General features: G+C 36.7%; 1 protein-coding gene across 1 annotated transcript in view; it reads right to left on the bottom strand.

The window, feature by feature from the left end:
• Positions 1-3,997: 3,997 nt before the first annotated feature.
• The window catches only part of svilb (supervillin b), a 34,196-nt gene continuing 22,774 nt past the window's right edge, over positions 3,998-15,419 (bottom strand). The window contains exons 23-37 of the mRNA XM_083524756.1: positions 14,227-14,363; positions 13,744-13,891; positions 13,489-13,634; positions 12,492-12,667; positions 12,249-12,396; positions 11,652-11,952; positions 11,290-11,444; positions 10,669-10,774; positions 10,301-10,508; positions 9,226-9,359; positions 8,966-9,121; positions 8,066-8,209; positions 6,655-6,776; positions 6,116-6,271; positions 3,998-4,798 (exon numbers count right to left, since the gene is read on the bottom strand). Coding sequence (XP_083380882.1) covers positions 4,712-4,798; positions 6,116-6,271; positions 6,655-6,776; positions 8,066-8,209; positions 8,966-9,121; positions 9,226-9,359; positions 10,301-10,508; positions 10,669-10,774; positions 11,290-11,444; positions 11,652-11,952; positions 12,249-12,396; positions 12,492-12,667; positions 13,489-13,634; positions 13,744-13,891; positions 14,227-14,363 — 2,324 coding nt within the window. The 3' untranslated portion in view covers positions 3,998-4,711. The remainder of the gene's footprint in view (positions 4,799-6,115; positions 6,272-6,654; positions 6,777-8,065; positions 8,210-8,965; positions 9,122-9,225; positions 9,360-10,300; positions 10,509-10,668; positions 10,775-11,289; positions 11,445-11,651; positions 11,953-12,248; positions 12,397-12,491; positions 12,668-13,488; positions 13,635-13,743; positions 13,892-14,226; positions 14,364-15,419) is intronic.

Raw genomic sequence — 15,419 nt, 5'->3', positions numbered from 1 at the left:
AAGGACAGATTTATAAATAACCTGCCTGATTTATCTCAATTTCTCACTAAACCCATAACTGCTAATAATCTTGATTAAATAGCTAACGACATGGACCTTATCCTCACTAGCACATTAGACACTGTTGCCCTCATCCGGTTAAAAAAGGTTAGAGAACAAGCACCTGCACCTTGATATAATAGTCATACGCATGCCCTCAAGAGAACAGCCCATAATCTGGAGAGAAAATAAAGGAAAACTAAATTGGAGGTATTTAGAATTGTGTATAAAGACCGTATGCTCAACTACAGACAGGCGCTGAAAGCTGCTAGAGCTGAACACCTGAGCAAACTCATAGAAAACAACAAAAACAATCCAGGTTCCTTTTCAGTACAGTAGCTAAATTAACTACAAATCAGGTATCTGAAAATGTGTTCCATCACAGTTTAGTAGTGAGGATTTTATGAATTTCTTCACTGAAAAAACTGATAGCATTACAAAAACAGCCTTCTTTCACCTTAGAAATATTTCTAAGCTAAGAAAAATGTTATCTATATCCGATGCAGAGAAGCACGTCCATGCATTCATGACCTTCAGAATAGACTATTGTAATGCATTACTAGGTGGATGTCCTGCATCATTAATAAACAAGCTTCAGTTAGTTCAGAATGTGGCAGCCAGAGTTCTCACAAGGTCAAGAAAATATGATAATTTAACCGCAATCTTATCATCCCTGCACTGGCTACTTGTCAAGTTTTGAATCGACTACAAACTACTGCTTCTTACTTATAAAACACTAAATGGTTTAGCTCCCATGTATCTCTCCAGTCTTTCAACACGCTACAATCCATCACGTTCCCTGAGATCTCAAAACTCTGGACTTCTAGTAGTTCCTAGAATAGCAAAGTCCACTAAAGGTGGTAGAGCATTTTCACATTTAGCTCCTAAACTTTGGAACAGTCTTTCTGACAGTGTTTGGGGCTCAGACCCACTCTCCCAGTTTAAGTGCAGATTAAAAACGTATCTTTTTAGCAAAGCCTACACATAACATACGTCTCACATCGTAACCTTGTGCTCCAGAACATCTGATCACATGCATATGATCAACTTGTGCTGTTAATATCATGAACAGCAGCTACGCTAATTTCTCTCCAATGCTTCTCTTTCTCTCCCCATCCCGAGGCATCCTGATGTTTGGTCAGCTCCAGTCACGTCCCACCTCATGAAGAATATGGACCTTTAAAGAAGTAGATGCCGAACTCGCAAACATCCCGAACCATCTAAAAACGTACCAGTGCCAATTGGATCCCACTACATGTGTGGAGTTTTGACATTGGACCTCCTGGAGTGTTTAAAGGCTCCGGCATGGAGAAGCTGATGCTGGATCTGTGATGATCACAAATGTTGAGCTATTTTATGAGTTGCTCAGTAGCTCCCAGTTTTATAACCATAAAGACTGTATAAGACTGTGGAAAGAACATTACTTATAATCACACAGTCCAGTAATCATGTTAGTTCTCACTCTACAGTGTTCCGTATTGTTGAAAGATTTATGATCACACTCTTGATGTCACCCAAACGAGGATGGGTTCCCCTTTTGAGTCTGGTTCCTCTCAAGGTTTCTTCCTCATTACATCTAAGGGAGTTTTTCCTTGCCACAGTTGCCACGGCTGCTCATCAGGGGCAAATACACACCATTCACCTTGACTGTTGATTTCTGTAAAGTTGCTTTAAAACAATGTTGTGAAAAGCACTATAGAAATAAACTTGCCTTGACATCAGAAAATTAAGACCTGCTTAATCAAATTTCATTTACCTTCAACCACTTTTGAAAGTTATGAAACATCCAATTCCAGCTCTACTGTACCTCTTGAGAACTTGAAAATGCTTTACAAAAACAAAAACAAAAAATAGAAAAATTACACACCCAAACCTGTTTCCTGCTGTTCTTAAAGGAACACAAAACGAGCATGCGTTACAAAATCAGATTCGTTCATGACTTTCTATTTGAACCTTTCTTGATTTTTTTTTAAATAATTTGTTACTGAAATCTAAATGTTTAATAAGAGTTTGCATTCTGCATTATGTATATCCACTGTTCTGTACTTAAAAAAACCAAACAAAAAACTTCCAGGCACCAGCATTGGTGTTTGTGTAGGCCAAAATTGCCTTATAATTTCTGTCCATAACATTAGTAAACAGTGTGCCACATGACTTAAATAAAACATAAATGCATATTTTACTGACATTCCAGATCATTGAGAATCACACACACAGTGACCCAACACAAAATACATTAGTTATTCTTATTAAATTATAATACATACAGCAAAGAATGTTCAGCCTTGTGGCTATAAATAAGATAAATATTAAATATATGAAAAAAAATAGGTGACTACTATTAATACCATTTATAGTTTTCATGATAATTGACCTTACACCTGATAGGAAGATCTGTGTGGAAATAATAATCTCTGTGGAATGTCTGCTCATGGAGGGAAAAAGGGGCTTTCTTGGTGTCTTGCCAACTTTATGGTGGCCAACTGGTCAGGGTTGTCTTAATAACTGAGCTTGACCCCAGGATTCTGGTCCAAGAAAAAACAAAACAAAACAAAAAACAAGTTTCTGTTGATGTTAAACGCATCATAATTTATGCGACTCACACAAACGTGCAAGCAAGGGACTTTCTGTTTTTATAACCAGTCAATTAAAGGTGTCCATTTATCTGCTGCTTTGGATCTCTAAGATAGTTTTCTTTGCTACTTTATCTGCCACTATGTTTTTCATTACCGTATTTTCCGGACTATAAGGCGCTACTTTTTTCCCACGCTTTGAATCCCGCAGCTTAAACAACAAAGCGGCTATTTTATGGATTTTCCCTGGCTTTTTCCCGGTTTCACAAACTTCAAGCCAAAAAAACTGAGCGACATAACATTAGACCATTGAAATTGCCGAACGGGTTCAGGTAAACCAATGTAACTCTTTATATTTAATCGTGCTCCCACTGAATCGGGCTGCGCCACATCATAAATATGGATGAGGTTCCTCTGACGTTTTACCTGCCACTCACTCGGACTGTCAACAGGAAAGGAGAATCATTCGTCAAGCTGAAAACAACCGGGCATGAAAAAACACACTTCACCGATGGTGATCACGACTATGCCAAAAGATAAACTCTTGAGAGAAATAGTTGTGAAAGGAAGGAGGAAGAGAGTGAACAATGACTTTCTTGGTAGGCTACTGTTTAGATACAAGCCGTGTAACAGACACTGTCTTTCGTTAAAGCCTGTGTAAAGTTCATTAGTTTCAGTGTAGACTGCGGCTTATAGACAGGTGCGGCTTATTTATGTTCAAAATAAAAATCTTTGTAAAATTCAGCGGGTGCGGCTTATATTTGGGTGCGCTTAATATTCCGGAAAATACGGTACTTAACATGATGCCAGTAGGTATTTTTGCACCTATTACAATTATATAGGAATTATTTCCCCAAGTGCCAGAGCCACTGTACTGGAGATGCAACCTGCATTTGCTGGAGAATTTTTTTTAACCTTTTCCAACTACTGTTTGTCTTGTCTAGGCAGAGTCTTTACTGAAAGCCCTGCTTTCAATTTATCCAGTGTTACCTCCAGTTTGCCATTGCTATAGCAGAAAACTGTTCTAGTGGTCCAACATAAAGAAGTAAAGCTATTCTTAGAGTACCGACTACTACAGTAATGTCCAACCAGTAAGATCTAATATCTAATCCTAACTATTTGATTAGATAAACACTAACTGTAAATGCCCACGCTGTTATACTGTAAAAGTGAATTCCCAGTGGTGAATAAGAGATGTAAAAAAAATATATATATATTACATTTCAGAGAATTGTGTTTTACATAAAGCCATTATAAGAACATTGCACAATAAGCAGAACGCAGCAGGTTTTATTAAGGGAGGACGTAATCTGATTTGCTCTTATCATACCTGCACATGGTCTTAAAATCAACGTATCTAGACAAAAAAAATAATACATCTTCACTTTATTATGGTGATAAGTGTAAATATGATTTATTACCATTGCCTTTATCACAAAGTAAGTCTTTGAAATACAGACTAGAATCCATTCTGTATATAAACTGTACACAAAAGCAAGGCACTATGCTGTACATTTACAGTGTTTCATTCATTAATTCATCTCCTTCTATATTCGATCCTGTTATTACAAGTACAAGTAATGACTCTAGAACCATTAATGGGAGAGATCACCTGACAACAGCCAAAGTTCATTCAGACAGTAAAAGGAACTTAGATATGTGTAAACTCCACAGGAGATGGAAAAGACTAGAGCAACTTGAAAATTTGAAGAGTACACTCCCTTAGGCTACATTTTCCTCAAGCACACAAGCACTGTCCCAGGAAAGGTTGGGAAGACAAAAAAAAAAAACAGACTTTATTAGCTTCATTTTAATATTAAGAAGATAACGGAACAGCTGTTGTCAGAGATGATATGGAACCTTACTGCACAGCACAGTTAATAGAAATGTGAGATCACACACAGTGGTGACTGTTGAAAGTGCATAGGAACAAAACACATCAACATCAGAGACAGACACCACAGCAGGTAAACACTTTTAAACTTAGTGTGCCATTTGGCATGACCCACATCACCCTGTTGTCATGACAATCCGAAGTCACACCACCCAAGTGCACACAGAACCATAGCTGTGAAAGAATCATAACTACTGAGAGGCAATTAAAAGAGTCCTTTGGCTTTTTTGAGGTTGACTTGTTTCCACCCTGGCAAGGCTTCATAATCTTCTCTCTTCATCTCCAGGGCTTTCTGAGAAAACAGAACACATGTATTGTATGAAAAACTCTCATATGGTAAAAATAAATACAAGCAACTATCTTTTCCACTAATAATATCTAGGATTCACACCAGACCCCAATAATACTAACCATGTCTTCTATAAGCCACTGTGCAAACTCACACCTCAGAGGGGTGAAACACTGGTTAAAACAGAAGGCCAATATCCAATATGATGACTACCATCAATAGTTAAGTGGTTACCAAAGATGAATGAATAAATTATATGTTTCTCTGTGCTCCAGAGAAAACATGTTTTGCCCCGAGTAGCTATTATGTGACAGCAGAGCATTAGGTAGTGGGTGGAAATTTGCAGGTGACCAAATTTCAATAAAAATAAATTAAAATAATGGCTTCCTGTAGGGAGACATTTAAAATTAACTGAACAACACCCTTAAGTTTTCCACCACAGAAAATGGTCAAGACAGAGGATTGTACACACTGTGAAATTAAATGTAACTACAGATGATTAAGCAAAATGATGTGCCATTCATTGATACAATAATGTCTGTTTTATTCCTAATTTAATCATGAGAATGTTATGGCTTAAAAGTGTAATTTCTTATAGTTTCTGTTAACCCTTCTTGCTCCAAAATGCTCCACCAAAAAAAATTAATAAATAATAAAAAAATATATTTAAGATTACATAAACAACTAAACTATGCACAAATACATAAATTAATAATATGCTCAAATATGATGAAGCAAATTCAAGGTTTTTAAAAGCCTGATTTGCCCTGCATTTCATTTAGAAATTCAATTCTTACAGGAGCATTTGGTTTAACAAACATGTAATGAATTTTATTGGCCAGCAGATGTCAGTGTATTGTCAAATAACTGCATCGAACAGTTTTTCCGAGACACATTATTCTCAGTGCATGAAAGGTTCAGGATGTGGTCATGCTGTCAAGTGTAAAGCTTTTGAAAACTTGCAATCAAGTATGCGCATCCAACCATATATTTACTGTCTGTAATATCGTGACTTATCTGAGGAAACATCATTAAAATCAGCATAGGTGTGAAATAATGCAATATAAAGAACAAAAAAACAGATTTTATTAGTGAAGGAAAAGTGAAGCAGTGCATGGTAATCATTCTGTGCTTTTTTGTGAGGTCCAGTGGTTAAAAGAAATATACTCACCAACTCAGAAATCCTTACAAACCAGACTAGAGTATAAAAAGCAAAGTCAGACTCTAGACACTGGTATGAAATAAAAAAGGTCTCTATTGCTTCCCAATTTATATATATATTAGCTGGAGATAGTGACTGGTCATGAAGAGTGGTCTCACCTCAAAGTCCTCATCAGATAGGTAGATTTCAAGGCGCAGAGGGTCCACACCGTGTGGAAGGGGCCGACTCTGCAGTGCTGCAAGAGGATAAATGCTTTGACAAAGGCGAGCCAAAACATCCTCCACCAGGGTGATCTGGTTACACATCTCTGCCTCCTACACACATGTACACACAAGAACACACAGGAGGTCCAATTAAAAAGGTTAAGCACTGAACAACTGCAAATAATAATCTAACACTGCAGACATATACCTTTTATTATAGTGATATAATATTACCAAGAACTACAACATGCTCTTCTAATCAACTTTTATTAGTTCCCATAAATAAATATGTTGCCTGTTACCTATATAAACACATACATACTGTACACTGCATATAGTTTACTGATGCAAACTGGTTTTACCTCCTACACATTGCCTGCAGAGCTGATGGAGCAGTTTTTTCGAAGACATCCTGTTCCTCTAAAACCTTGTGTCCTACACTGAAATTTTTATTACACATGTGAGCAATCTTTTGGACCTTTGCGCAGTCTCACCTCTTCCATGACTTCTGTGATTTCCTCCCGATGCTCCCAGCTGGGGAACATGTTGGTAAATGTAAGAGGCTCCAGGCCAGCATGGATCAAATATGACTTCTGAGGATTTTGCTCATTCTTTTCTAAAAGAAGAAAGTAAATCCAAAGTAATGTAAAGAAAGTAAAGAAAAGCTGTTATGTATCAGAAAAAGACAGGTCTTTATACATCACTTAAAACAGAACAGTGCAGTAGCTTCAGCCCTAATCATGTCTGAGGGCTTTGTAGCACACTTCAGAGAACACACAAAATGAAAATGTTCTTTTATACAGAAGGAGCAGCACCTGTTAGTGGCCCGCACCTCATCACCACCACTCAGGCTGGTGTTTAACAGCCAGAACACTGATTAACACAAGATCCATAACACAAGGTCAACAAGGTGGTTTATTTACTCCATGATCCCTTTTTTAGCCTGAAATATCTCGTATGATGTGTATGTAAATAATGTATTATTGCTAAATGTCTAAGTGTACATTGTCCAATCTAAGTGCAACTGCAGACAAAGAAGACAATCAAATTATCTTCCCTCAAGTGTGTTCTTTTTTTACTGAATGTTTTACAGCTTTTCCAATTTATATGTTCAGTGGAAAAACAGTATAAGTAGTGCACTGTAAACTTTTTATATCAAACATTTTTTATATTATAAATGCAGCTGCCAAACTTCCTATAACAGTGCGTTTGCAATAGTTTTCCCCAACAGCATTCTTAGTCTACCACTTCTTCTTCTTCTTTCGGCTGCTCCCATTAGGGGTCGCCACAGCGGATCATCCGTCTCCATACCACCCTGTCCTCTACATCTGCCTCTTTCACACCAACTACCTGCATGTCTTCCCTCACCACATCCATGAACCTCCTCCTTGGCCTTCCTCTTTTCCTCCTTCCTGGTGGCTCCATTCTCAGCATTCTCCTACCAATATAATTCATGTCCCTCCTCTGCACATGTCCAAACCATCTCAATCTCGCCTCCCTCACATTGTCTCCAAAACATCCTACATGTGCTGTCCCTCTAATAAACTCATTTCTAATCTTGTCCATCCTCGTCACTCCCAACGAAAACCTCAACATTTTCAGCTCCTCTTCCTCCAGCTCCATCTCCTGTCTTTTACTCAATGCCACTGTCTCTAATCCATACAACATCACAGGTCTCACCACAGTCCTATAAACCATTCTTAGTCTACCACTAATGAGTCATTTAAGATCACAAAAAGTTCTCACTATAAACAAGCATATCTTTATCTACATTTTAGTTCAACAACAACAACAACAACAACAACAACATAAAAAAAAAACAAGCACAAGAAAATATCCACACCACACACTTCTGGTACAATTTTGCTCTGTTTATATGAACTCTACAGTATGATCACGTCTCACCTCTGCAGTAACGCAGCACTGTTTCCATGGCGCATTTCCTGTCAGCATCCCAGCGGATCCGGGCTGAACCGGGTGTTTCTGTGTCTTGTGGCCACCAGCCCTGCCACATGTACACCTCATGATAGTTATCCACCAGGAACAGAGCTAAAGTTATCGACAGGGAGAGAAAAAAAAAAAAAGTGTTTTTTTTTCCACCACATTTAAAAATAACTGTGTAACCAAATTGCAAAAGAGATATATATTATAAAAGATATATATATATATATATATATATATATATATATATATATATATATATATATACTGCTCTTCAAAAGTCGATTTAATATTTTTTTTAAAAAAGCCGATCTGTAATGACAGTGGTGCTTTAAAAATAAATGCTAAACACAAAGCCTTTTGTTCATGCTGTACATTCTGCTCAAATGTGATTTTGTTCATTTATACAGGCAAAAACCTGATCAAACAGCTATATGCTGAGAAACTTCTCCAGGTTACGTATAATCCTAACATTCGAAGATCTTAACAACGGTTGTCCATAAACTTCTAACTGCATAGATCGTTGATTACAATCTTCTCTTAAAATTCAGCAACCAACAAACCCCTTGAATATCCCAGTAGATAGTTAAATTTATTTTTTTTTTTATTTTGAAGAAAAAAAATAAATCTGATGATTTAGTTAAAAAAGAAAAAAAGAAAAAAAAAGAAAACTATTATAAATCTGTATAAAAATTACAAAGCACAATATGTAGTGTAAATTTTGCATGCATACATATACACACACGTATACACACACACAGGTATTTTTTATTTTTTTTTTATATTTATGTACATTTTACGTTGATCTATGTATACATTCACAAAGAAGATTTTAAAGATTCCCATATGGTGCGCTTTAATTACCGGGCTGTGGTGCAGAATACAGGTCTTCCTGAAGAAAGGGGAACGCGCTGACCAGGTTTGGAGTTCTGGATGGGTTGAAGAATTGCTGAGCCACAAACTCACCTGAAGAACTACTTAACTGGAAGAGACGTGGAGTGAAGTTAAACTTTCCTGGATCTACAAAAAAAAATTACAAATTATTAATTGTTTTATTAAGTAACAAGTTGGATTTTCAGACGCTCATGAATTTAAATTAAATGCAACAAAAATTGCATTTGTACCTTGAAGCATGCAGTCATATGCCTTACGGTCCTTCCTGCCCAACGCCTCCCAGAATTCCATGGGCTCTGCCCCTTCTTCACACTCGTATATGGTGAGGTTGCAGCTGCTGTGCAGGCCTGCCTCCAGTGGACGCCTTAGAGACATAAAATAACTTTTGTTCCATTCAATAACTACCCTAATTATTACTTGAGCTTAGCCTCTATAATTTTAACCCAGTAAAATACAGTAAATACGGGGGTGGACAAATCACCAGCCTGTGTGGCCACGACAAGCCTATGACATATCCAGGCTATTTATTTTTCATTCACACTTGCCTGGTGTTAATGGACTTTTATATTAAAAGTCAGCACATTTTTTTCCTTTACTCATTCAAGAACCAGAGAAAGAAAACATCCACTTCCAATTTATAATTGCCAAACAATCCTTCTCAATTGATCTCTTTCATTTGATATTTAAACTAGAATGTAATATATTATTTACGTTCCAAAGTTATATTTGCAATTTGTTCTAAATTGATACAAATAGAGATACTTATCAGAAAGGCACAAGGCATCAAGATTAAAAATAAAAATGAAAGTGGGATATCAAAATGTCAGATTTGATCCTTAAATAAAGACTATGCTCGTGTCTTTAGCAATTACTACAAGTTTTTTTATATTTGAGAAAAAAAAATTACCAATATTTGACCAGAGAAACAACAATAAATCAAATGTGAGCAGGATTATGAAAATAAAACAAATAAATAAAATTGTGCGCATTTTTGTTTAAGACAAATTATAACCTAAAGTTAAATAAAATTCTAGTCCATGTCCACTTTAAGTATAAATCTGAATATGCATATGCAAATTTGATCTTTCATCAGCACAAATGTATTTTTGGGGAAAAAAGGCTACATTATATTAACCCTTTCATGGATTTGCTTACTTTGTTGAATTTATATTAATGCACAAAATGAGCTTTTCAGCTTAGTTAGCTTGTGTTCTTGGTCTAGACAGTACACTGGAGCTTTGACGTTCCTGGGAGCAAATGAATGAATAAGTAAATATTTTGTCAGAGCAGAAAATCTTAACTCACTGTTCTTTGATCTTTTCGGCAGCTGTGTTTGCCACTGCGCGGGTGTGTGCTTGTGCCTTACAGCCATGCCACAGGTAAATGAGGGCTTTGTTAACGTTCAACAGAATCATTGAGGTTCGAGAGCGTAGACTACTGCAGTGACATGCTACCTCCAGCAGATGGCCCTCAACGGGTATCTCACCACGAACACAGTACAACCTCCATTCACCTTGAGAGATTGAGGAAAAGAGAGTATAAATAAAATGACTAATTTGATGCCCTTTTCTCTAACATGCAAACTGTTTTAGTGCCACTACGTATTTAAATGTCCACACTAGTCAAGGTTTAGTAGGCTTAAAAAAAAAAAAAAAAAAAAACACTGTCCTTACTCTGAACGTTCTCTTCCTCTTCTTCCCTTTTCCCACAATGCACAATCATACCACCATTGAAGCACTGCAGGAAGCATGGTGGCTCTTTGCCCTGCTGCACCTGCACCTGTAAATAAACACCCAGCTTGAGCGCTATATTACTGTACCGTGATTTACTGATGTTTGCTCCAGTTTCTATTAAACTAGCCTTATTTTAAAGCCTACGTCTCCAGTGTCACATAGAGATGAGCTATAAATACTGATAACAATAGTTAAATATTTATACGTAAGCTATTATACAAACTTTTTTATAACTGGGTATATTTTAGACATCAGGCCCTTCCTTCGAGGTTGCCAGTTTGTACCGGAATGAAATTTATACGTAGCTGTATTTACTCAGCAAAATTATGCATTATTACCTTCTACAGCTACATAACCCTAAACCTGGCTCTAATTGTTTATAGCCCATTAAGCTTACATACAAACTTAATTTTTAATGCCATACTTATTTTAACTAATAATTTTTTTAACAGTAAACAGTCTAAATATTTTTGCTGAAGGTTTATATGCATATACACTAAATCACATTCACACTTACAGACACACTTATGGACACAGTCGCAGCCACACACAAACACACACCTGTGCTCCTCTCTCCTCATCCAGTTCAATGGTCATCAATGCAGAAGTTCCTTTTTCACTGACTGTACAGTTCCTGCCTTGCCAGAAGAAATAGCAGCACTTCTCTCGCCCTGGACCAGCACTGCGAACCTGCTCTGGCTTCTGCCTGTTGCCCACTAAATGCATACAAAATACCATGGTTTTTTTTAAAGTTTACTTTCATGTTTTTTGTCACATTTTTCCAGTGCCAGGCTTCTTCTTTTTAACATGATCGCTACAGAGAGTAATTAGCAACATTTCCTTGTAGCTAATTTCACTGCTGTGCATTATCAAACGACACATAACACACACCGAGAGAAGTACCACCTTCAATTGATACTCACCTGCTACGCTCACCATGTACTTCCATTTCACTACATAGGCATCTCCTTCATGAAACTGGCCAATGCTCTGCTTGGGCAGCCGACTATAATCAAATTCCAGGATGTGCCAGACATCCACACTGAGCGTGCTAATTTCCAGAGAGCGCAGATGGTCCTCAGAACATCCGCTTTCAAATGGGCCATGACCGCGGCCAACGTTCTGCCCTTCCAGAACCATGCTGATGGGGGACTGGAGCACTGGGAGCATCAACCCCACATCATAAGCAGCAGACTCCAGGCGAGAGGGTGTACTTAGGGCTAGCTAATATGGGAAGGTAAAGAGAAAAAAAATTCGAAGGTAGTTAGATGTTAATCTTAAAATTAATTAATCTTTAGTTAATCACTATCTTGCTCAATGTGCAATGTACACTGTTGCTGATAAGGACTTTATTAAATATGCTATGTAGCATAATTAGTTTTCAGGTGCACCTCTGGTCCTTAGCAACAATATAATTCATAGATACAACATATTAACAGTAGATTTATGGTTGGAGTAAAGCGGTCAGCCTTGATCAAATTTATTTTTCAGAAGATACACACAAAGATAAAGGACAACACCTTCTGCTCAAAGGAATGTTCACTGCTGCTCTTTGGAAGTGAATCAGTGCTCTCTCTCCAGTCCAGGAACTTCTCTCTGAACAAAGATGTCTCATTGTGTTCAGTCAATCTGCCAAATATCGCCCAGTCTGGACGGCCTTGACCTTTTCTGAACACACAGATATTTCATCATTTTTAACCGAGTGCAGATTATTTTGGCAGAGATAGAAAGGTTACTTTGTAAACTTGAATATTCTTAAAAACCTGGGTATGAGTGAATTGCATCCTCCCGGGTCCAGTGGGTTGATGTCACAGTTAGTGTAGTCAAAGATGCCATTCCACAGGTGCTTAGCCAGCTGGAAAGCCACCTTTCTCTGTGCCAGTGTGACATCTTTACCATGCCATACGTACACCTCACTGCCAAAATCTAATACCAGCACCTACACAAACACACATGTGCAAATAAGAAAGCAGACTCACACAAAAACTAAGGGCAGATGTTATTTAAATCTACTCAGCACCTAATGAGTAAAAGAATATTTGCAAATAAATTTACTGACTAAACAATACAACCAGTGGAAAGCAAAATATTATGTATACTGTATATAAATTGAACCAGAGGTGTGATCAGAAACATATTATTCAGAATAAACAAGGAAACTGGGTATGAACGGGATTTTTTTTGTATTAGAAATGGGATCTAGCAAAACACAATTGCAGGATTTGAAGAATGCATAACAATGACCTGCAATGCATTATATTTCGGGAATTAAAACTAGTTAAATTTGTTAGATTGAAGATTGTACAGAGTGAAATAATATCTGCCTGAACAGGATCTATATATTTACAGGATTTACATATTCAACATGTCTAGATGAGGCCAATTATGAGCAAAGCTGAGGATGAAGAACAACAAATGCTGAAGCATGGCCACATATCCCAAATTTCAAAATATAATACAAAAACATTAGTTTCACCAAAAATAGAGTATTTAAAAATCCTTATTTTAAAGAAAAAAAAAATGTGCTTAGTGTTGTGCTAACAGATAAACAGGCACAGCAATGACCACAAGGCACAGATTAAAAAAGTTCTCTGTAAACGTACCTTAAGGATTATATTTGAAAGTTGGTGTTACAAAATGTTTAAATTTATACTTATTATACAGACTTTATTATTAATGATGTATTATTATTTTTATTATTATTTTAATTAGCTTTGAAAATATGTGCATATGTACATTATTTAGATGCAACTTTCATACCTCTTTGGACCCCAGAAGTGAGCAACGAGGAACTTTACCCCAGAAATCATCATCAGGAAGCAATTTATCATCCACCAAACGAAAGATGCAATTTGTCTCTACAATTGCACTCTCAAAACACTCGTCCTCTTCTGGGGTTCCAGAGGCTGTTGTGACACAGGCACACTACGTGTTTGCAATTGAATGTAAAATAAATGTAATTGAAATCTAATACGATCATGTTTCGCTGTGTAGATTGTGGTGTTAGGAGCGTACGCTGATAGCTGGCTTGTCCTCCTAGAATTTTCCAAAACTCAGCTGCAGCAGGGCTTTCAGGATTCACCCCCTCTTCAATGGTGTCCACTTGCGTTGCCCGGCAACCGAGGTCATGGTTCAACTGGATAAAAGTGGCCAGCTCAGATGCCTATTAAAACACACACACACACACACACACACACACACACACACACACACACACACACACACACACACACACACACACACACACACACACACACACACACACACACACACACACACACACACACACACACACCGACAACCGAAAGAAAGAAAGAAAAAAAAAGAGCTCATGACAAAGAGCTCAAGACTGAACTTTCATAGTCCTTGCTAATAATTATATATTTAAATAAAAAAACATTTAGGAATTATTTAGTTTATATAGTAATTTATTGCTTTTATTTTAGTTAAAGTATAGTTTTTTTTATAATATAATAAAAAAAAAAAAAAAGTCTGTACCTTTGCTCTCTCTATGACATTTGCAAACTCTCCTATCCAAACAAAACAGTTCTCAGGAGTAACCAGCAGAAAACAGTCACCACTGTTCAAAGACGAGACCCTGGGCTCCACTAGTCTTGTCTGGACATGTCTACGTCCTGAAAAAAACATAATAATAATTTAATTTATATATACATACAGTATATATATACATACATACATATACATATATATATATATATATATATATATATATATATATATATATATATATATATATATATATATATATAAAATAAACACGTGTATTTCTTTTTCTTTTTGTTAATTGATAAAATAAATAACCATTTAAATACTTTGAACAAAAAAAAAAAAAATCTATCGAATCAATACTTGGTTTGACTACTCTTTTTACCCTTTGGCTTCAGTTTTTACTTTTGCACAATATAAGTCGTGGATTTTGTAAGATCAGAATCAAGGGCATTATTAACCAATTATATCAAACAGCTGCTACTGGTCATCAATTTCATATGAAAGTTGAAACACAGTCATTAAGGTTGAAACACAGTCACTAACTGAAAAGCTTTGAAGCAGCTGTGTTGGAGACATAAAACTGGTAAAGACCAGCCAAACTCTGCTATTGAGGTGAGGTTGTAGAAGACAGTTTAATGTCACACGACATACACGATGGCAACATTAAGCAGAACACCCGGTAGTTATACTGCATCCGCAAGGTCTCTTCCAGGCAAACAGTTTGGGGTTTTAAGATTTGCTGTTCGAGCTGTTTTGAAAAAGAAACTGGCCATTTTGAGAACAGAAGCCCCAGTGACCGGCCAAGGAAATTTAATGCAATGGATGAAAGACACATCATGCTTACTTTCCTTCAACATCCAAAAATGTGCAGCAGTGCCACCAGCAAAGAACTGGCAGAAACCAGTGAGACCTTAAGTACAGTCATTTACTGTCTAGAGAAGTCTGGCCAAAAGTTTTCTTTATAAAGTTTTCTTTATAGAAGTTTTGCTTCAAAGGGTGAATCAAAGAGCAAAGAGTGGTCATACCAAATATTGATTTGAACTTCTTTTCTGTTCACTTACTTTCCATTTTGTTGATTGATAAAAATAAACTATGAATACTTATTTTTGAAAGTATCTTTTCAAACTGATTTATATTAAATATTTTTACTGTTTAGTAAATACATTAGCATAACAGAAGAT

Source organism: Silurus aristotelis (genome assembly GCF_946808225.1).
Source record: "Silurus aristotelis genome assembly, chromosome: 22".
NCBI classification, from domain to species: Eukaryota; Metazoa; Chordata; class Actinopteri; order Siluriformes; family Siluridae; genus Silurus; species Silurus aristotelis.
Note: the sequence above shows the minus strand (reverse complement) of the source record. Positions and strands in the feature narration are given on the sequence as shown.